General features: G+C 48.4%; 1 protein-coding gene across 1 annotated transcript in view; it reads left to right on the forward strand.

Annotated features, from left to right (window-relative positions):
• The first annotated feature begins 219 nt into the window (after positions 1-219).
• The window catches only part of KEA3 (K+ efflux antiporter 3), a 54,951-nt gene continuing 32,561 nt past the window's right edge, over positions 220-22,609 (forward strand). Inside the window, exon 1 of the mRNA XM_086491436.1 lies at positions 220-781. Within this exon, the coding sequence (XP_086347562.1) occupies positions 698-781 (84 nt within the window). The 5' untranslated portion in view covers positions 220-697. The remainder of the gene's footprint in view (positions 782-22,609) is intronic.

Raw genomic sequence — 22,609 nt, forward strand, 5'->3', positions numbered from 1 at the left:
CTATAAGAGGGAGTAGTTGGATGGAGAAAACTCCGTTGTCTTGTCAACAATACAGATATTCAGCCGGCAATGCCAATCGTCCTACACGACGCCTTGTTTGTGCCTATCTCAGTGAAGTATGTGGCCTGGGAAGGCTCTCTAACAAGTCTAAAGCGCTGTGCTTAATAAGCACGTTGCCTACGTGGAGGAGAAAGGAGCCACCAATTGAGAAACATTTCAAAACAGTCATGACTCCCGCAGACATAAGGCCTTTATCCACTCCTACCTCTTATCTAACGCGGTCCTTCTTGCAGGAAGGATCGCGTCGTCAGCAGTCCAATTTAAACTCCTTCAAAGCCCACGATAGCTCACTGCGCTACCCCATCGCTAAGCTCATCACATAAGCTTCACAGACGCTGTCTTGCGTTGTCTGCAATCAATATTTGTCTTCCGTCTTGATATACGCAGTGAATGAGTTCAAACTCAGAGGAACTAGATCGAGGCTCCCATTCAAGGTTTTCAGATGAAGTAGCTCGATTTCTATCAACGACTTAGTATATACTATGCGTAGCTTTCTCCAAGTAGTGGACAGAGGTCTGCTATACAGGAATCTCATTCCCGAAATGGCAATCATGCTACCCAAATTTGTACACAATGCCATGAATGAGGTTTAATCGTGAAGAGTTCGTTGCAAAAGTTTGTGTTTGATGTATTACCCATGGCGCAAGTGATGGGAGACTGCAAATTTTTCTCTGTCCAAGGTGCAGTTCCGAGATATGGGGAGCTCCAGAAGGCATTTGTGGTAATTCTGGTGCCCTGTGATCTTAATTTAGTCATTTCCTTGCCAAATTTATCTTCTGGTTTTGCAGACACCATATATTTGTCCCTTTTTGGCGTCTGCAGACCGCATTGATTACTTGCAGCAGTTATAAAGTTTCAAACTTAACATTCATTAATGCTAAACACATTGGTACACATCTGTGGCATGTGTGCACGTGTGAGTATTTTTACAAACTAGTAGTGACACCAGGCTGCATAGTTGGTGCAGAACCTCAAAGTGTGGAAAACCCATAAAGAATATGTAGAGCATGTCATTATCTTGAAGTGAATTGGCCACAGCATTACCACAGTTATTTTAGCCTTTTTAACCTTATGATCTTTTGTATTAGACGATGCAATTTTTAGGTCTCATAGGTCTTTAGGGCTTCTCCTGATATAAATAAACATTTAATGAAGTCTCTCCCTCCTAAAGTGCATACACGAGGGGGCCTATCAGAAAGATAGTTCACTCCATAGTTGGATTGAAGCAGGGATGCCCTCTCTGTATTGGAGTGAAGTAGGGATGCCTGCTGTCTCCTTCCTAAATTGGTTTGTTTATAATATGATACCTCATTAATACCATATTGATAAGGCATATCAATGAGGTATCATAAGATATTGAGAGAGGGAGATAGACCTGCATAAGTATTAGGCACTTGGATACCCTTGTTGCTTTGTATTTCTCTCATTGCTGACTTGCCAGAGGCTTTAGAAATATAGTTGGATGCATTACGTAGCTATGCAAAGGATAGACATTTCAATTGTGAACCTTGGCAACAAGGTGATGATATTTGACACCAGAACATTGTGGGTGAGCATTGATGCCCAAGGGCATCAGCACCAGTATTCGTATGTGGTTTGGAAATTGTGGAGTACATAGAGCACTACACATACCTGGGAGTCGCTTTTAGAGGACCCTTTTCTCTACAAGAGAATTGGAGGCTCGAGGTAGACACGAGGATATGTAGCCCTTGCATGCTTTGAGCAGAAGTGCTCATAGGTACAATTTGAAGAGTCTTGTGCTAAGCTATGGTTGTTTGTACATTGGTGATATCCACGTTATTGTATGGGGCACATATATGGGGACCTGGTCTAGCAATTGGTCGACATGTACGATGGATGGAGAATTATGGAAAGACTGCCTACCTTGGAGTGGTTTTTAGAGGACCAGCATTCTCATTGAGAAGAGCAGCAGAGACTAGATTGACCAGAGCCCATGCAGCATTGGGTAGATTGGAGAGGATGTGTTCACATGTTCAGTTTCAGGAGCCTTGGACGAAGCTCTGGCTCTCTGACACCCTGGTGGCTTTTGCATTGCTCTATGGAGCTGAGATTTGGGGACCTTCATTGGACCATCATGGGAGGACAGGTCGCACTGATGGATGGGGGGACATGGAGAAGCCACTAGTCTCCATGATCTCACGGCTCATTAGAGCCAAGGCTTCAGTACCACGTGCCATTATACGAGCAGAGCTAGCTGCCCCCTTGCTAGTGGGAGGCGCTCACCAGATCTGTCTCCTTCATACACCGCATTTGGGAACTTCCCAAAAACAGATATGCCCGCCTTGCACTTGAGTCCTCTCGACAATTAGCCATGCAGGGAGATACAGCATGCTGGTATGGGGAGATGACATCATGGTTTCATGCGCATGGGTTCAGCATAGACACACTGCCCCCCTTCTAGTACTCACTAGATGCACCCTCTCTGACTCTCACACAGTCCGAGATCACCAGGCTCATCCGCTAGGACCTGACTCAGCTAGACATCAGGAGGACATGGATAGAGCCAGCACAGGAGGTGGGCACGAAGATGGATTTCTACAGAGCATCTTCTCCAGCTTACGGAGGACGGTTTTGTGACGAGACCTAGATACATGGACACCCACTTGTCTCATGGGATACGGTGTGCTATTGGCTAGATACGCATATCTTCACACCAACTGCGGATCAAGACTGGGAGATATAGCAGAGTACTAGCAGAGGCCAAGACATGCCTCCTATGTGACCTGGAGCCTGAGACAGAGTTGCACTACACATGCCACTGCCCCGTCTACTACGAGATACGCGGCTGATTCCACTGCTTGTTCAGAGAGGGCTTCGGACCACTCTCCAGAGTCATGCGGTACGAGGATCAGAGATTCTTGGTTCTGTTTTTGCTCGAGCTGCGCAGACACAAAGAGAGCCTGATGAGAGGAGAGGCCAGCCAATCTCAGAGACGGATCACAGACTTCTTTAGAGCAGACACTGGACACCCGGAGGAGCTACTACCACAGGAGAGCTCACCGCCTCGCACCGGAGGCACACTGAGCGACCGAGCTAGGGAGATCCAGACGCCCACGACTGCGGAGGACTACACAGCATCGATGGAGGTTGCATCAGAGGATTCAGATCACTTTGGCCCAACATGCACAACGCCCGGTGAGGCTATTGACCATGGAGGAGATTGATGAGATCCGCCAGCGACCGATGCTGGATCTATTGTGATTTGTGATTTAGCTATCCCACGTAGGTGGATCTTTTGTGATCTATGATTTAGCTATCCCACCTATCTGCGTAGATCACACCTAGCTATTTCAGATTCCATAGCATTTTATTCCGTCTTTTTATTTTGTCATTGTCATTTTTGTTACTCTGACTTTGTATCAGATCCACCACATTGTAACTTTCTGGTCTCATAGGTCATTCTGGCCTTCTGAAGACGTTAATATAACATTTCATTTCATTTCTCTCTCACACACACACACACACACACCATGAGGAAGCAGAATGACAAGTCCGACCCCTTAGAGGACGCAGTCCAAAAGTGAAAAGAAGAAATGGTGGAGACCATTAACAAGATCAACCGCCACCTATTAGGTACAATAAAACTGCTCGAAGATTGCGTTCTGGCCTAAGAAAGCAAGATCATTGCACTGGGAGATCATGTAACTGCCCAAGACGAAGAGATTGCGTCACTCAAGAGGGAGCTTGCTGAGGCATGATCATGAAATACACTTGAAGGAGAATTGCAACCTTCAGTAATAAAAGAGCTCAACACCATCAAAGAACACGAGCCATCAAAGAGGGGGAAGAGCAGCACAAAGAAATGACGACCTCTTGGGTGGACGTTATTACAAAGACTCAACAGAAGGCAGATGAGGCCGAGAAATGGATTGAGGTTGCCAAGAAAGGGAAAAGCAAGGAAACAACAACGTCCACACCCACCATAATTAACCTGACACTAGAAGAGTAGCAAAGAAGGCGTGTGCGCTCTCTACATGTGAGAATTTGCGGCCTTAAAGACAAAGATAATGTGGACGAAGAGGTAAAAGAATTCATGGCTTTGATGGGGGGTTCATGAGCCGATGCACTCAAGAGCATGGAGAGTGGACAACAAGAAAAATGAGAGCAAGGGGGAAACCTCGAAAGAACGGGCACTCATCCTTCGTTTTTCCTCCATGGAAGCGAAGGAGGACTTTTTGAAGAAGAGACCAACTCTTAAGAAAGCGGGCATCTTTCTTAGGGATGATCTTACCCTCTCACCGATCGCTCATATGCACGAGGTAATGCCAGAGATTAGAGCAGCAAGGAAAAAAGGGAAGATTCCTTTTTACCGAGATGGAAGAGTGGTGATATTGGAGCCACGCACCGCATGACGGTGTGAGACCTATGGGACCACACTCAAAGTTGCTACCTGGAATCGTAATGGATCTATGCGTCTTGATGTGGGTGCTTTTGAGGAAAATTTTAGTGGGAGAGACATCATCTTTTACTCTGAGACACATTAGGCCTTTGGGCAGACTATGCCTCACATTAGTGGATACAGACGGGAGACCGCCAGTAGACAGGAGACACGATCAAAGCACAGAGGGCGGGGCTCAGGAGGAGTGGCAGTGTTATTCAGGGAGGAGTTGCAACCATTGATACATATAGCTCGTAGGGATGAGCAAGCTAGGTACATGTGGGTGAGACTAAGAGCAGAGACAGACAAATATCTTTACATTGCTATTTGCTACTTTCCCCCGAGTACGTCAGTGTATGCACCACCCAGAGGACAGTCCCCCTTTTCTATTTTGGATGATGACATCTGGGAGTTCTCTAGAGATGGTGACATCATCATTTTAGGGGACTTCAATGCTAGGACTGCCCATCATCAGATAGTTTTTTATGATACTTAAGAGATGCTGAGAGAGCTGGATGTTGCAAAGACGGGCCTATCCAGACTATCACAGGATGGGGAACATACTAAGTATGGACAACACTTGATAGACATGGGGATTGCACATGGATTAGTCATCTTGAATGGCCTACAGAGATTTCCCGATGCGGGGGGTTTTACATGCTTTCCACACAGACATGGAGCCAGCACAGTGGATTATGTCATGGCACAGCCGAGTCTCATATCTAGTATCCAGGATCTCACGGTTGGACCCAGACCTATTGGTGTGGCAGTGGATCATGCTCTTGTGTCGCTGACCATCTCTTTCCAGTTCAGTGTAGCACACAAGCCACAGGCAGCAACCCCTACTCGCTACACTTTCACGCGGGAGACAGACTGTGTATACATAGATGGGATCTACAGACGCTTGTGTACAGAAGAGCCACGACGACCTTTGGAGGAGCTTACTACTATACCGACACAGACATTACATGATGCAGCAGCAGAGGCATACCCACACACCCAGCTTGAGCAGAGACGCTTTTGGGAGCATGCCTCAACAAAGCTGGTATTATGAGAAATGCCACTAGACTAGAGCTAGACTTCATAGGAGGGTGCTTTTGGGGGACATCACTCACAGATAGTCACATATTGACTTCCGGCGCCTAGTGCGGCGGAGTAGAGGGCATTTTTGGCTCGCCTAGAGCAGAACCTATACCAGCTATTCTTGAGGCAGAACTCTTGTGAGGCATGGCGGCTCTTTCATGAACACCCCCCCCCCCCCCCCCACTGCCATCACCTCTATAGAGGCCTGGGGCTAGTATGTGTCATCTCTGTACACAGTTTCTAGACAGCCGCCCCTTCCCGACCCCCCCGATCCATGTCCCCACACATGTGCTTTTTCCACCGCTGAGATGGTGAGCAAGGCCATTGACAGGATGAGGACTGGGAGATCATATGATCATGATGGCTTAGTGGCTGAGCACTTGATGCATGCCAGAGATCTACTAGCAGAGTCTCTAGCAATTATGTTTAACCGTGCCATGTGTTAGGGCTTGCCTGATACTTGGAGCCTATCTACCATTGTACCTATCTTCAAGTCAGGATGGAGCCTGGGAATTATCGCATTATCATGATCGGACACACATTGGCACGATTGTACGCATCCATTCTTGAGCAGCATCTGAGCAGATGGGCAGAGAGAGAGAGAGAGGATACGCGCAGCTAGGCAGGCAGGGTTTAGGAGAGGTTCTTCTACTCTTGACCGTATCTTGACACTCAGAGCCATCATTGAGGAGGGCATATCACATCGGAGACGGATCTATTGTAGCTTTGTGGACTTCCGCAAAGCATTTGACACAGTACCCAGAGCTAGATTGATGCGCAGACTACAAGAGATAGGAGTACCCACAGAGCTCATTTGAGGGGTCATGGCATTCTACAGGTCAGTAGTGGGGCATGTACGCACCTCAGAGGGCTTATCTACAACGGTTCACTCCACTATTGGGGTGAAGCAGGGTTGCCCGCTCTCTCCTACTCTATTTGGTATGTATGTGGATGAGGTTTCTGACTACATTGAGAGTGATAGAGGTGCACAGTTGGCAGGGACATGGATTGCACTATTGTTATATGCTGATGATATTGTGTTGATCTCCGACTCTCCGGAGGGGATATCCCACTCCAGTGTGTAGATCCAAGCAATGAACCTGTCCAAGAAGAGATCCAAGATCCTCTCTCTAAGTTCATGTAGTTCATAGTAGCTACGGTACGGGACAGGACGTTTAATATGCGGTGTGCAATACGCGTACTAGACGTATTTTTGAGAATCAAAAATAAAATACGTCAACTTTTTTAGATATGGTACTTTAATAAGAACAAATGAAGCGGTTCATGGACCTCCTCAATGACTGTTCAATATTTAACCATAGCATACATAAACAAGAACCATGAAGCTCTAAAACACAATTGATCAACTAGAAAAAGACATACGTTTTGAGCAAAAAAACGTTAGAATAGAAAACGTTATGAGACGTATTGTACGTTTCAATACGGGATGTCGTGTATTATTAATGAGATACGCGTATTTTAGCTGCTATGATGTAGTTGCTCTGTGTAAGCAAGTTATCTGACGTGTCAAGGTCAAGTGCTAAGTGTTTGTCCACCCAAGATGGTGGCGTCTTCTCTGGGAATGTCGGAATCCCATATGCCATGAGCATGGCCATATCTCGTGTGAACTCCTCTGATGAGTGCATAGGTGTGTCCTGGAGTGCGCAACCGCCGAATGATGGCTGGAATGAATGGATCTCCCAAGGATCGTACGCTCGTAGATGATCAAGACAATGTAAAAGCTACCGTGTACTGCAGCAGTCACAGTGAGAGACCACATGGACCACCACCGGATGGTGTCCTGGCAGGAGGTAACTTCATCCTCTATGAAAAACACAAGCCATGTGGCTGCTGTCCAGCCAAAAACGCAACTTCGAGGTGATGAAAACGCTGCTGTCCAGCGATTTTCAGCGTGCTTGTACGCTCCCGTGCTCCCGGCAGGGTCCGGAGCGGTGCAGAGGGTGTAGGGAATCAAAGTCATGGCCCCAGGTGGGCTGAAAACAGAGAAAACAGCAGGTGTTTATGGCTGAAATCTGAAGGATTGAAGAGGATACGGGCTGGCAAGGCACCGGATGCCAAGCCGGGTGTCGAAAGGCAAGATCCATGTGGGCCAAGCGCTCTCCCCTCCGTTGCAAAAACGCTACCCTGCTGTCCTGAAGATGCAGATCTGGCTTTTTAAAAATTCAGATCTGGCTGAAAACGGAGGTGGAGCAGAGGGTTTTCCGGCGACGGGAATGTCCCAGAAGTGTAGCGCTGGCAGGAAGGAAGTGATCGCTAGGTGTAGGAGCAAAAAACGCTGGTGGAGAAGGTCCTTCACGATGAAAACTCTCCAAGTTCCATCGCTTGCCTGGCTTTTGCAAAACGCTGGCAGATCTGCAGAAAACGCTGGCAGCTCTAATACCATGTGAGAGTGCGCGTGTGCAGGAGAGAGAGAGAGAGAGAGAGAGAGAGAGAGAGAGAGAGAGAGAGAGAGAGAGAGAGAGAGAGAGAGAGAGAGAGAGAGAGAGAAATGAAATGTTATATTAACGTCTTCAAAAGGCCAAAGTGACCTATGAGACCAAAAAGTTACAATGTGGTGGATCTGATACAAAGTTAGAGTAACAAAATGACAATGACAATATGACATGACAAAATAACAAAACAAATATACTATGGAATCCTGGACTGCTAGGTGTGAACGGGGGAGAGCAGCTAGCTGGGGTAGGTAAATCACAAGAGATCCTGCATCGGTCGCTGGCGGATCTCATCAATCTCCTCCATGGTCAGTAGTCTGACCGGGCGTCGTACATGTCGGGCCAAAGTGATCCGAAGCCTCTGATGCAGCCTTCGTCGATTCTGTGTAGTCCTCCGCAGTCGTGGGCGTCTGGATCTCCCCAGCTCGGTCGCCCGGTCGATCAGTGTGCCTCTGGTGTGAGGCGACGGGCTCTGCTGTGGTAGTGGCTCCTCCGGGTGTCCAGTGTCTGCTCTAAAGAAGTCTGTGATGTGTCTCTGAGATTGGCTAGCCTCTCCTCTCATCAAGCTCTCTCTCTCTCTGTGTCGGCGCAGCTCGAGTAGAAACAAACCCAAGCATCTCTGATCCTCGTACTGCATGACTCTGGAGAGTGGTCCAAAGCCTTCTCTGAACAAGCAGTGGAAGCGGCCTCGTATCTGGTAGTAGACGGGGCAGTGGCATGTGTAGTGCAACTCTGTCTCTGGCTCCATGCCACACAGGGGGCATGTCCTGGCCTCTGCTGGTACTCCATTGTATCTCCCAGTCTCGATCCGCAGTTGGTGTGAAGATGTGCGTATCTGGCCAATAGCACATCGTATCCCATGAGACAAGTGAGTGTCCATGTATCTGGGCCTCGCCACAAAACCGTCCTCTGTAAGCTGGAGAAGATGCTCTCTGTAGAAAGCCATTTTCGTGCCCAGCTCCTGCGCTGGTTGTATCCATGTCTTCCTGATGTCTAGCTGAGCCAGGTCTTGTCGGATGAGCTTGGTGATCTTGGACTGTGTAAGAGTCAGAGAGGGTGCCTCTAATGAGTACTGGAAGCGGGGCAATCTGTCTATGCTGAACCCATGCGCCTGAAACCATGATGTCATTTCACCATACCAGCATGCTGTATCTCCCTGCATGGCTAACTATCGAGAGGACTCGAGTGCAAGGCGGGCATATCTGTCTCTGGGAAGCTCCCACATGTGGTGTATGAAGAAGACAGATCTAGTAAGCGCCTCGACTACTAGTGGGGGGGCAGCAAGCTCTGCTTAGATAATGGCACGTGGTACTGAAGCCTTGGCTCTAATGAGCCGTGAGATCATAGAGACCAAAGGCTTCTCCATGTCCCCCCACCCATCAGTGCGACCTGTCCTCCCGTGATGATCCAATGAAGGCCCCCATATCTCAGCTCCATAGAGCAATGCAGACGCCACTAAAGTGTCAAATAGCCAGAGCTTCGTCCGAGGCTCTTGAAACTGAACCTGTGAACACATCCTCTCCAATCTGCCCAATGCTGCATGGGCTCTGGTCAATCTAGTCTCTGCTGCTCTCCTCAGTGAAAATGCTGGTCCACTAAAAACCACTCCAAGGTAAGTGTAAGCATCTGTGTACTCCACTGTCTCCTGGCCGTATGTGAATGCGGGCGCTGACCTCCTGATCCACTGTGGGGTGGTATTAAATACCATGACCTTGGTTTTACCAAGGTTGACAGACAAACCACTTTCGTGGGCAAATCTATGTAGAGCATCCAACTTCCAAGTGACGTTGCATCCCCTCTCGAGAGTCGGAGATCAACACAATATCATCAGCATAGAGCAATAGTGGAATCCATGTCCCTGCCAGCTGTGCACCTCTATCACCATCTCTCTCAATGTAGTCAGCAACCTCAGCCACATACATACCAAATAGAGTAGGAGAGAGCGGGCAGCCTTGTTTCACACCAATAGTGGAGTGAACCGGTGCGGACAAGCCCTCTGGGGTGCGTACATGTCCCACTACTGACTTGTACAATGCCATGATCCCCCAAATGAGCTCTGTGGGTACTCCCATCTCATGTAATCTGCGCATCAAGCTAGCTCTGGGTACTGTGTCAAATGCTTTGCGGAAGTCCACAAAGCTACAATAGATCCGTCTCCCATGTGATCTGCCCTCCTCAATGATGGCTCTGAGTGTCAAGATATGGTCAAGAGTAGAAAAGCCTCTCCTGAAACCTGCATGCCCAGCTGCACGTATCCCTTCCCTCTCTGCCCATCTACTCAGCTGTTGCTCAAGAATGGATGCGTACAATCGTGCCAATGTGTGTCCAATCATGATAGTGTAATAATTCCCAGGCTCCATAGGGTCTCCTGACTTGAAGATGGGTACAATCGTAGAAAGGCTCCAAGTATCAGGTAAGCCCTCACACATGGCACGATTAAACATAACTGCTAGAAGCTCTGCTAGTAGATCTCTGGCATGTATGAAATGCTCAGCCACTAAGCCATCATGATCATATGCTCTCCCAGTCCTCATCATGTCAATGGCCTTCCTCACCATCTTAGCAGTGAAAAAAGCACGTGTGTGGGCATGGATCGGGGGGGTTGGGGAGGGGCGGCTGTCCAGAAACTGTGTACAAAGATGATGCGTACTGGTCCCAAGTCTCTGTAGAGGTAATGGCCGGTGGGGGGGATTGCTCATGAAAGAGCCGCCACGCCTCACGTGAGTCCTGACTCAAGAATAGCTGGTAAAGATCCTGCTCTAGTCGAGCCAAAAAATGCCCTTTTCTTTCGCCGCACTAGGCGTCGGAAGTCAATCTGTGACTGCGTGTGAGGGATGTCTCCCAAAAGCACCTCCCTCTGAAGTCTAGCTCTAGTCTCGCGGCATTCCGCATCATACCAGCTCTTCTGGGGCATGCTCCCAGAACGGCGTCTCTGCTCAGGCTGAGTGTGTGGGTATGCCTCTGCTGCTGCATCATGTAAAGTCTGTGTCAGTATAGTAGTAAGCTCCTCCAAAGGTCGTCCTGGCTCCTCAGTGCACAAGGGTCTGTATATCCCATCTATGTATACGAAGTCCGTCTCCCGTGTGAAGGTGTAGCGAGTAGGGGCAGCTGCCCGTGGCCTGTGTGCTACACTGAACTGCAAAGAGATGGTCAACGACTCAAGAGCATGATCCACTGCCACCCCAACGGGTTTGGGCCCAACAGTGAGATCCTGGATACTGGAGATGAGGCTTGGCTATGCCATGACATAATCCACTGTGCTGGCTCCGTGTCTGTGTGGAAAGCATGTGAAACCTCCCGCAACAGGAAATCTCTGTAGGCCATTCAAGACGGCCAATCCATGTGCAGTCCCCATGTCTATCAAGTACCGTCCATATTCAGTATATTCCCCATCCTGCGATCGTCTAGATAGGCCTGTCTCCACCACATCCAACTCTCTCAGCATCTCCTCTGAGGTATCATAAAACACTGTCTGATGATGGGCAGTCCTGGCATTGAGGTCCCCTAGAATGATAATGTCACCATCTCTAGAGAACTCCCATATGTCATCATCCAAGATAGAAAAGGGGGATTGTCCTTTAGGTGGTGCATATACTGACGTACTCGGGGGAAAGTAGCAAATAGCAATGTAAAGATATCTGCCTGTCTCTGCTCTCAATCTCACTCACATGTACCTAGCTTGCTCATCCCTGCGAGCTATATGTATCAATGGCTGCAGCTCCTCCTTGAATAACACTGCCACTCCTCTCGAGCCCTGCCCTTTGTGCTCCGATTGCGTCTCCTGTCTACAGGCTGTCTCCCATCTGTATCCACTAATGTGAGGCATAGACTGCCCAGGGGCCTGATGCGTCTCAGAGTAGAAGATGATGTCTCTCCCGGAAAAACTCTCCTCAAAAGCACCTACATCAAGACGCATAGATCCATTACAATTCCAGGTAGCAACTTTGAGTGCAATCCCATAGGCCTCACACCGTCATGTGGAGCATCGCTCCAATATCACCACTCTTCCATCTCGGTAAAAGGCAATCTTGCCTTTTTCCCTTGCTGCTCTTATCTCTGGCATTACCTCCTGCATATGAGCGATCTGTGAGAGGGTAAGGTCATCCCCGAGAAAGATACCCGTCTTTTTAAGAGTTGGTCTTTTCTTCAGAAAGTCTTTCTTTGCTTCCATGGAGGGGAAACGGAGGATGAGTGCCCTTTCTTTCGAGGTTTCCCCATTGCTCCCATTTTTCTTGTTGCCCACTCTCCAAGCTCTTGAGTGCATCGGCTCATGAACCCCCATTAGAGCCATGAGTTCCTTTACCTCTTCGTCTACATTATCTTTGTCTGTAAGACCGCAAATTCTCACATGTAGAGAGCGCACACGTCGTCTTTGCTCCTCTTCTAGGGTCAAGTTGATAATGGTGGGTGTCGACGTTGTTTCCTTGCTTTTCCCTTTCCTGGCCACCTCAATCCATTTCTGGGCTTCATCTGCCTTCTGCTGAGTCTTTGTAATAACGTCCACCCAAGAAGTCGTCATCTCTTTGTGCTGCTCTTCCCCCTCTTTGATGGCTCGCACTTGCTCTTTGATTGAGTTTAGTTCTTCCATTACTGAGGGTTGCAATTCTCCCTCTTCAAGTGTCTCGTGATTGTGCCTCTGCGAGCGCCTTCTTGAGTGACGCAATCTCTTCGTCTTGGGCCGTCAGACGATCTCCCATTGCAGTGATCTTGCTTTCTTGGGCAAACACACGATCTTCGAGCATTTTTATTGTGCCTAGCAAGTTGCGGTTGGGCAAACACACGATCTTCGAGCATTTTTATTGTGCCTAGCAGGTTGCGGTTGATCTTGTTAATAGTTTCTGTCATTTCTTCTTTGCATTTTTGAACTGCATCCTCTAAAGGATCGGGTTTATTATTCTGCTTCCTCATGCTTGGTCGTCACCAGAAACGATGTCTGCAGTTTTTGAGTTCCCTGTAATTCCCTGTAAAATTCCGAATATTGCACTCTCTGTTTGTTTTCAATTTCCTACCGGGCTCTTCGGAATTCTCGATCAGGTGTGTGCGTAACGGTGTGCGTGTCGACCTCTGAAGCAGTAGCTACAGGCGGGTGGTGCTGCAGTGGAGCAACAGCAGGAGCAGCGCTGCTGGGGAGGGGGGGGGGGCGGGGGGGGGGGGAACAACGAGAGAGAGAAATGAAATGAAATGAGATGAAATGAGATGAAATGTTATAATAACGACTTCAAAAGGCCATAGTGACCTATGAGACCAGAAAGTTACAAGGCGGTGGATGGGTGAAAAATAAAAAATAAAAAAATAAAAATTTAATTGACCTCCTACGCGTAGAAGAAGGGGGGGGGGACATCCTACGCGTAAAAGAAAAAGGGGGGGGGGGGGGGGGGGGGACATGCTACGCGTAGAAGAGGGGGGGGGGGGGGGGACACCTGGCGGGGCTGCAGGCGGAGCGAGTGGGGGCGGGGTTGCAAAGGCAGCACAAGGGGAGGCGGCAACGCAGGAGCAGGGCGCGATGGGTTGCAGATGCAGGGGGCGGGGGGAGCCGGGCAGCGTGGAGGAGCAGCGCAGTAGGGCGAGGGAGGGGCGGGCACAGTAGTGCGCGGGGTAGCAGCAGCGCGCACGGCCAACAGCAGCAGCGCGGGACAGACGGGCGCAGAGAGAGAGAGAGAGAGAGAGAGAGAGAGAGAGAGAGAGAGAGAGAGAGAGAGAGAGAGAGAGAGAGAGAGAGAGGAGAGAGAGAGAGAGAGAGAGAGAGAATGAAATGAAATGAAATGTTATATTAACGTCTTCAGAAGGCGAGAATGACCTATGAGACTAGAAAGTTACAATGTGGTGGATGTGATACAAAGAGTAACAAAAATGACAATGACAAAATAAAATGGCAGAATAAAATGCTATTGAATCTGAAACAGCTAGGTGTGATCTAAGCAAATAGGTGGGATAGCTAAATCACATATCACAAAAGATCCAGCTAGGTGGGATAGTGTCACATGACACATCCATTGTCATCCAGCCCTATGTGTCCGTGGACAAGCTACAGCACGACAAGGGTTCAGTTAGTCTAGTCAGTCTAGATTTAGAAGTGATCTGGCACTTTTGTGAGTCTATTCGTAGACCGTGCATGCCCAGTCACTTAGTATAGATGCATATCCTTTGGTTGCACACAACACGATCATCAGTATTCCCTTCAGAATCCATCAGATTCAGTCAGGGGAATTTTCCAGTGCATTTAGCCTATTTTCCCTATTTTTGGTATTTTTCACTTATTATTTTAAGTGACTTCCCAACAAAAGTAGGTAGGGCAATTTTGCTAAGTTTGTATATAAGCAAACCCAAGTTAGCACTAAAGGGGAGAAGAGGCAGCAGGAGCTCCCCGCTCAACAGGCAACTTCTCAGCAGAACCCGCAAAACACCCCCAACCTTGGCGCTACCTCCCCCTAGTGGCTAGCGTTTTTGGTTTCCCCAGTAGTACTTCCCCAAGATCCGGCGTTTCCGCATTGCCTTGATCGCTATCATCATCAGCATCCTAGCGTTTGCAGATTCCTCCCCTCGCCAGCACCTCCAATTGCTAGCGTTTCCCATTTCAGCCCTTAGCGTTCTGGATCGCCATCAGGCCTTGCAGCAATCAGCGTTTTGCAGCATAATCAGCCAGCGTTTTTCAGACGTTTTTAGCAAGCCCTGATCAGCCCTCGAAAACGCAGCCACATTCTCAGCCACCGAAACAGTCCCGACATTCAGCAGATAGAAGTCCACAGATTTCAGCCATCAAGTCGTCGTCGTCGTCATCGGCATAGTCCCAGATTGCATCAGTCCATTGCGTCGTCATTGTACCACTTTGTGCAATCAAAAGTAGACCACTCTCGCCGACGAGAGCGGGGCCTTCGGAGGAGGGTTTTACAACAGTTTCTGGTGTCGTATCTCTCTTCTCTCTCTATCTCTCAGTCTCATACACTTGCACTCACAGTGTCCATTCACTTTGTTTGTGATCATAGCACTCTCTCATTAAGAACGGAAGGCTCTCCCTTCCATAAGAACAAAAGGAACCTTGAGCACAGTTCGAAGCACTCATCTTGAGCAAAGCGCAAACAATAATTTCGTTGCACCTAACATTGGTATCAGAGCTTTGGTAGTGTTCTGTATCACTCAAGGAAAGAACCACAAGATTTTTTTTTTGCTTGTTGAGGTCGCACGAACCCAAGTTCGCTTGGGCGTGTCGATTCCTAATCGTGTTTTGTTGAAGAGTGACAGGAATCCCAAGAAAGAAGGGCTTGTCCAGCCTCCCCTTATGTCTCTTTTTAGTCATTGAGAGCGGACCGTGCACTTAGCGGCCAGCCAATCGACGTGAGGTGGGAAAAAGCAACCTTGGTGTGAGCGCAAGGCCGCCAAGGGGTGCGCCCGCAGAAAGGAGTAGAACTCGGGTGAAGAGAAGATCCTTCTCAAACGCGATTTGCAAGCGAAAGAAAACCTCAAGACCCTCAAGAAAACCTCAAGAACCAAGACCCCCAAGAACCCAAGTTCCTCGTGAACTTAAGAACCCGAGACCACAAGAACTCCCAAGAACCCAAGACTTCAGAATGATCATCACTCGAAGTGGAATGGATACTTCGCTTGGAGGTGATGAGCATGAGAGAGGCGAAGAAGAATTTTCCCCACCAGGAGGTTTTTCCAACCCTCCCCCTTTTCCATCTACGACAAGGATTGCACTAACTCCTATGGAGGCTTTTGACAAGAGGATGATGGACCAAAAGTTAGAAGACAAAGCAAGAGATGCCGAACGAGAAGCAAAAAGAAAAGCCTATGAAGAAGACATGGCAGCCATAGAGCGCCAGTAGTAAGAAAGAATGGCAGCCATAGTGCGTGAGAGCGAGCAAGCACGCTTGGAAGCCAAAGCAAGACAAGCAGAATATGACCGCGAGACCAAAGCAAGAATGCAAGAGATGTGGCGACTCTTTTCTCAAATGCAGGCACAGATTCAATAGGATCGGGAAAAGGAGACTCTCTCAGTCTCTTCTTCTCCACAGCATGATACACAGGCTTTGCATGATTGTGTGAAGCATGATGATGATTTGATTGACATTGATTTGCATGATGATTTGATTGACAATGATAAGCATGATGATTTGAATGATAATGATGAGCATGATGTTTTGCATGACCAAGATGTGATTTCTCACAAGCATGATGAGTTGCATGAAGATGATGTGATTGTTCACAAGGATGATGTGTTAGTGGATGCTTCTTCTAGCGAAGCTAACCTCGTTGTAGATTCGATAAAGTCCGAAGAACCGATCTTGGCTTTCGAGTCAAGGTCCAAAGAACCCCCACAGGAAGATTCGACCCTTCAAGAAGAAGCAATCTTGGCTATCGAGCCTAGGTCCAAAGAACCCTCACAGGAAGTATTATGTTTTCGCATGATTAATACGCACGCATTGTTCGAGTGTTTCATTCGTGATCGTTTCCTGTATTTTAGTCAGCATCTTTATGTGATCCCTTTTCCTAGGCATGACATATTGTATGTTGAGCATGTTTCTCTCATGAATGAGCACAAATGTATGCGGATTGTTTATGAAAAGCTGAAAAGTATGCATTCAAGGAAGTCACATTCCATGTCTCTTCCTTGGCATGACACATTCGTAGAACGAGCACATGAAAGTATGAGCACCAAGCATGGGCATTTCCATTGTGAATTGCCACAGTTGATTGAGTTAGATCAGAAGAGAAAGATTCAATCTCATTGTTTGCGTGTGTGTGGTGAATAGTTTGGCACTCCGTCTCTTTGTTCATCTGCATTGCATGCACAGTCTTTGAGGAAGACAAGATTTTTTTCCTTCACTTTACATGGAATGGGTATGTTCATGTTTTTGTGTTGGAAGTGGTTTCAGGAATTTTTAGCCATGGAGATTCTTGAAGAAGAAGGAAGCATGACTCTCGACGAAGTTGAAGCATCGAAGGAGCCTCAGAAGACTTTGTCGCTTTTGGCGCGGCCCAAAGAAGCAAGCGTTGCAGACCTTTATGAAGTTCAAGTACCGTATGACCCACGCATCAGAGTGGGCCGGCGAAGAGTCCCTTTCAGGATTCTGGATGCTATTGGCGATCTCCCTCGACGCCATACAGCTCGGTACTTGTACCTCACTTTGAAAAGGAGGGGATGTCACGTGACACATCCAGCCCTATGTGTCCGTGGACAAGGTACAGCACGATAAGGGTTCAGTCAGTCCAATCAGTATAGATTTAGAAGTGATCTGGCACTTTTGTGAGTCTATTCGTAGACCGTGCATGCCCAGTCACTTAGTATAGATGCATATCCTCTGGTTGCACACAACATGATCATCAGTATTCCCTTTAGAATCCATCAGATTCAGTCAGGGGAATTTTCCAGTGCATTTAGCCTATTTTCCCTATTTTTGGTATTTTTCACTTATTATTTTTAAGTGACTTCCCAACAAAAGTAGGTAGGGCAATTTTGCTAAGTTTGTATATAAGCAAACCCAAGTTAGCACTAAAGTGGAGAAGAGGCAACAGGAGCTCCCCGCTCAACAGGCAACTTCTCAGCAGAACCCGCAAAACACCCCCAACCTTGGCGCTACCTCCCCCTAGTGGCTAGCGTTTTTGGTTTCCCCAGTAGTACTTCCCCAAGATCCGGCATTTCAGCATTGCCTTGATCGCTATCATCATCAGCATCCTAGCGTTTGCAGATTCCTCCCCTCGCCAGCACCTCCTATTGCTAGCGTTCCCCATTTCAGCCCTTAGCGTTCTGGATCGCCATCAGGCCTTGCAGCAATCAGCGTTTTGCAGCATAATCAGCCAGCGTTTTTCAGCCATAAAAAAACGCAGATTCAGCAGTAGCCAAAAATGCAGATTTCAACAGCATAAAAACGCAGCAGATCAGCGTTTTTAGCAAGCCCAGATCAGCCGTAGTCAGATGCAGAAGAACCCCCATTTTCAGCCCTCGAAAACGCAGCCACATTAGCCACCGAAACAGTCCCGACATTCAGCAGATAGAAGACCACAGATTTCAGCCATCAAGTCATCGTCGTCGTCATCGGCATAGTCCCAGATTGCATCAGTCCATTGCGTCGTCATTGTACCACTTTGTGCAATCAAAAGTAGACCACTCTCGCCGACGAGAGTGGGGCCTTCGGAGAGGGGTTTTACAACAGTTTCTGGTGTCGTATCTCTCTTCTCTCTCTATCTCTCAGTCTCATACACTTGCACTCACAGTGTCCATTCACTTTGTTTGTGATCATAGCACTCTCTCATTAAGAACGGAAGGCTCTCCCTTCCATAAGAACAAAAGGAACCTTGAGCGCAGTTCGGAGCACTCATCTTGAGCAAAGCGCAAACAATAATTCCGTTGCACCTAACAGATAGCTAAATCACAGATCACAAAAGATCCAACATCGGTCGCTGGCGGATCTCATCAATCTCCTCCATGGTCAATAGCCTGACCGGGCGTCGTGCATGTTGGGCCAAAGTGATCCGAATCCTCTGATGCAACCTCCATCGATGTTGTGTAGTCCTCCGCAGACATGGGCGTCTGGATCTCCCTAGCTCAGTCGCTCGGTCGCTCGGTCGATCAGTGTGCCTTCGGTGCGAGGCGGTGAGCTCTCCTGTGGTAGTAGCTCCTCCGGGTGTCCAGTCTCTGAGAGTAGCTGGCCTCTCCTCTCATCAGGCTCTCTTTGTGTCTGCGCAGCTCGAGCAAAAACAGAACCAAGAATCTCTGATCCTCGTACCGCATGACTCTGGAGAGTGGTCCGAAGCCCTCTCTGAACAAGCAGTGGAATCAGCCGCGTATCTCGTAGTAGACGGGGCAGTGGCATGTGTAGTGCAACTCTCTCTCAGGCTCCAGGTCACATAGGAGGCATGTCTTGGCCTCTGCTGGTACTCTGCTATATCTCCCAGTCTTGATCCGCAGTTGGTGTGAAGATATGCGTATCTAGCCAATAGCACACCGTATCCCATGAGACAAGTGGGTATCCATGTATCTAGGTCTCGTCACAAAACCTTCCTCCGTAAGCTGGAGAAGATGCTCTCTGTAGAAAGCCATCTTCGTGCCCAGCTCCTGTGCTGGCTGTATCCATGTCCTCCTGATGTCTAGCTAAGTCAGGTCCTGGCGGATGAGCCTGGTGATCTCGGACTCTGTGAGAGTCAGAGAGGGTGCATCCAGTGAGTACTAGAAGGGGGGCAGTGTGTCTATGCTGAACCCATGCGCATGAAACCATGATGTCATCTCCCCATACCAGCATGCTGTATCTCCCTGCATGGCTAATTGTCGAGAGGACTCAAGTGCAAGGCGGGCATATCTGTTTCTTGGAAGTTCCCAAATGCGGTGTATGAAGGAGACAGATCTGGTGAGCGCCTCCCACTAGCAAGGGGGCAGCTAGCTCTGCTCGTATAATGGCATGTGGTACTGAAGCCTTGGCTCTAATGAGCCGTGAGATCATGGAGACTAGTGGCTTCTCCATGTCCCCCCATCCATCAGTGCGACCTGTCCTCCCATGATGGTCCAATGAAGGTCCCCAAATCTCAGCTCCATAGAGCAATGCAAAAGCCACCAGGGTGTCAGAGAGCCAGAGCTTCGTCCAAGGCTCCTGAAACTGAACATGTGAACACATCCTCTCCAATCTACCCAATGCTGCATGGGCTCTGGTCAATCTAGTCTCTGCTGCTCTTCTCAATGAAAATGCTGGTCCTCTAAAAACCACTCCAAGGTAGGTGTAAGCATCTGTATACTCCACTGTCTCCTTGCCGTATGTGAATGCCGGCGCTGACCTCCTGGTCCACTGTGCGGTCGTATTAAATACCATGACCTTGCTTTTACCAAGGTTGACAGACAAGCCACTTTCATGGGCAAAGCTATGCAAAGCATCCAAGTTGTGTTGCATCCCCTCTGGAGAGTCGGAGATCGACACAATATCATCAGCATATAACAATAGTGGGATCCATGTTCCTGCCAGTTGTGCACCTCTATCACCATCTCTCTCAATGTAGTCAGAAACCTCATCCACATACATACCAAACAGAGTAGGAGAGAGCGGGCAACCCTACTTCACCCCAATAGTGGAATGAACCATTGTAGATAGGCCCTCTGAGGTGCGTACATGCCCCACTACTGACTTGTATAGTGCCATGACCCCCCAAATGAGCTTTGTGGGTACTCCCATCTCCTGTAATCTGTGCATCAATCTAGCTCTGGGTACGGTGTCAAATGCTTTCCGGAAGTCCACAAAGGTGCAATAGATCCGTCTCCCATGTGATCTGCCCTCCTCAATGATGGCTCTTGAGTGTTAAGATATGGTCAAGAGTAGAAAAACCTCTCCTGAATCCTGCCTGCCCGGCTGCGCGTATCCCTTCCTTCTCTGCCCATCTACTCAGTTGTTGCTGCTCAAGAATGGATGCGTACAACCATGCAATGTGTGTCCGATCATGATAGTGCGATAATTCCCAGCCTCCATAGGGTCTCTTGACTTGAAGATAGGTACAATAGTAGATAGGCTCCAAGTATCAGGCAAGCCCTCACACATGGCACGGTTAAACATGACTACTAGGAGCTGTGGTAGTAGATCTCTGGCATGCATGAAGTGCTCAGCCACTAAGCCATCATGATCATATGCTCTCCCAGTCCTCATCCTGTCAATGGCCTTCCTCACCATCTCAGTGGTGAAAAAAAGCACATGTATGGGGGCATGGATCATGGGGGTCGGGAAGGGGCGGCTGTCCAGGAAGTATGTACAGAGATGACGCGTACTGGCCCCAAGCCTATGTGGAGGTAATGGCAGGGGGAGGGGAGTGTATATGAAAGAGCCGCCATGCCTCACGTGAGTCCTGACTCAAGAATAGCTGGTATAGATCCTGCTCTAGGCGAGCCAAAAATGCCCTCTTCTTCCACCGCACTAGGGGTCGGAAGTTAATCTGTGACTGTCTGTGAGTGATGTCCCCCAAAAGCACCTCTCTCTGAAGTCTAGCTCTGGTCTCTCGGCATTCCTTGTCATACCAGCTGTTTTGGGGCATGCTCCCAGAACGACGTCTCTGCTCAGGCTGTGTGTGTGGGTATGCCTCTGCTACTGCATCATGTAACGTCTGCGTCAGTATAGTAGTAAGCTCCTCCAAAGGTCGCCTTGGCTCTTCTGTACACAAGCGTCTGTAGATCCCATCTATGTATACAGAGTCCGTCTCCCGCGTGAAGGTGTAGCGAGTAGGAGATGCTGCCTGTGGCCTGTGTGCTGCACTAAACTGGAAAGAGATAGTCAGCGACACAAGAGCATGGTCCACTGCCAAACCAATAGGTCTGGGTCCAACTGTGAGGTCCTGGATACTAGAGATGAGACTCGGCTGTGCCATGACATAATCCACTGTGCTAGCTCCATGTCTGTGTGGAAAGCATGTAAAACCCCCCACAACGGGAAATCTCTGTAGGCCATTCACGATGACCAATCCATGTGCAGTCCCCATGTCTATCAAGTGTCGTCCATACTCAGTATGCTCCCCATCTTGTGATAGTCTGGATAGGCATGTTTCTGCCACATCCAGCTCTCTCAGCGTCTCTTCTGAAGTATCATAAAAAACTGTCTGATGATGAGCAGTCCTAGCATTGAAATCCCCTAGAATGATGATGTCACCATCTGTAGAGAACTCCCAGATGTCATCATCCAAAATAGAAAAGGGGGACTGTCCTCTGGGTGGTGCATACACTGACATACTCGGGGGAAAGTAGCAAATAGCAATGTAAAGATATCTGCCTGTCTCTCCTCTCAATCTCACCCACATGTACCTAGCTTGCGCATCCCTGCGAGCTATGTGTATCAATGGCTGCAACTCCTCCCTGAATAACACTGCCACTCCACCTGAGCCCCGCCCTCTTTTCTCTGATCGTGTCTACATGCGGTCTCCCATCTGTATCCACTAATGTGAGGCATAGACTGCCGAGGGGCCTGATGTGTCTCAGAGTAGAGGATGATATCTCTCCCGTTAAAAGTTTCCTCAAAAGCATCCACATCTAGATGCATAGATCCATTACAATTCCCAGGTAGCAACTTTAAGTGTGGTCCCATAGGTCTCACACCGTCATGTGGAGCGTGGCTCCAATATCACCACTCTTCCATCTCGGTAAAAAGCAATCTTACCTTTTTCCCTTGCCGCTCTAATCTTTGGCATTACCTCCTACATATGAGCTATCTGTGATAGGGTAAGGTCAACCCCGAGGAAGATGCCCGTTTTCTTAAGAGTTAGTCTCTTCTTCAAAAAGACCTTCTTCGCTTCCATAGAGGGAAAACGAAGGATGAGTGCTCTTTCTTTCGAGGTTTCCCCTTTGCTCCCATTTTTCTTGTAGCCCACTCTCCAAGCTCTTGAGTGCATCGGCTCATGAATCCCCATCAAAGCCATGAGTTCTTTTACCTTTTCGTCCACATTATCTTTGTCTTTAAGGCTGCAAATTCTCACATGTAGAGAGCTCACACGCCTTCTTTGCTCCTCTTCTAGTGTCAGGTTAATTATGGTGGGTGTGGACGTAGTTGTTTCCTTGCTTTTCCCCTTCTTTGCAAACTCAATCCATTTCTCGGCCTCATCCTCCTTCTGTTGAATCTTTGTGAGAACGTCCAACCAAGAGGTCGTCATTTCTTTGTGT

The sequence above is a fragment of the Adiantum capillus-veneris genome, chromosome 19, assembly GCF_014529385.1.
Source record: "Adiantum capillus-veneris isolate H3 chromosome 19, ASM1452938v2, whole genome shotgun sequence".
Taxonomy (NCBI): domain Eukaryota; kingdom Viridiplantae; phylum Streptophyta; class Polypodiopsida; order Polypodiales; family Pteridaceae; genus Adiantum; species Adiantum capillus-veneris.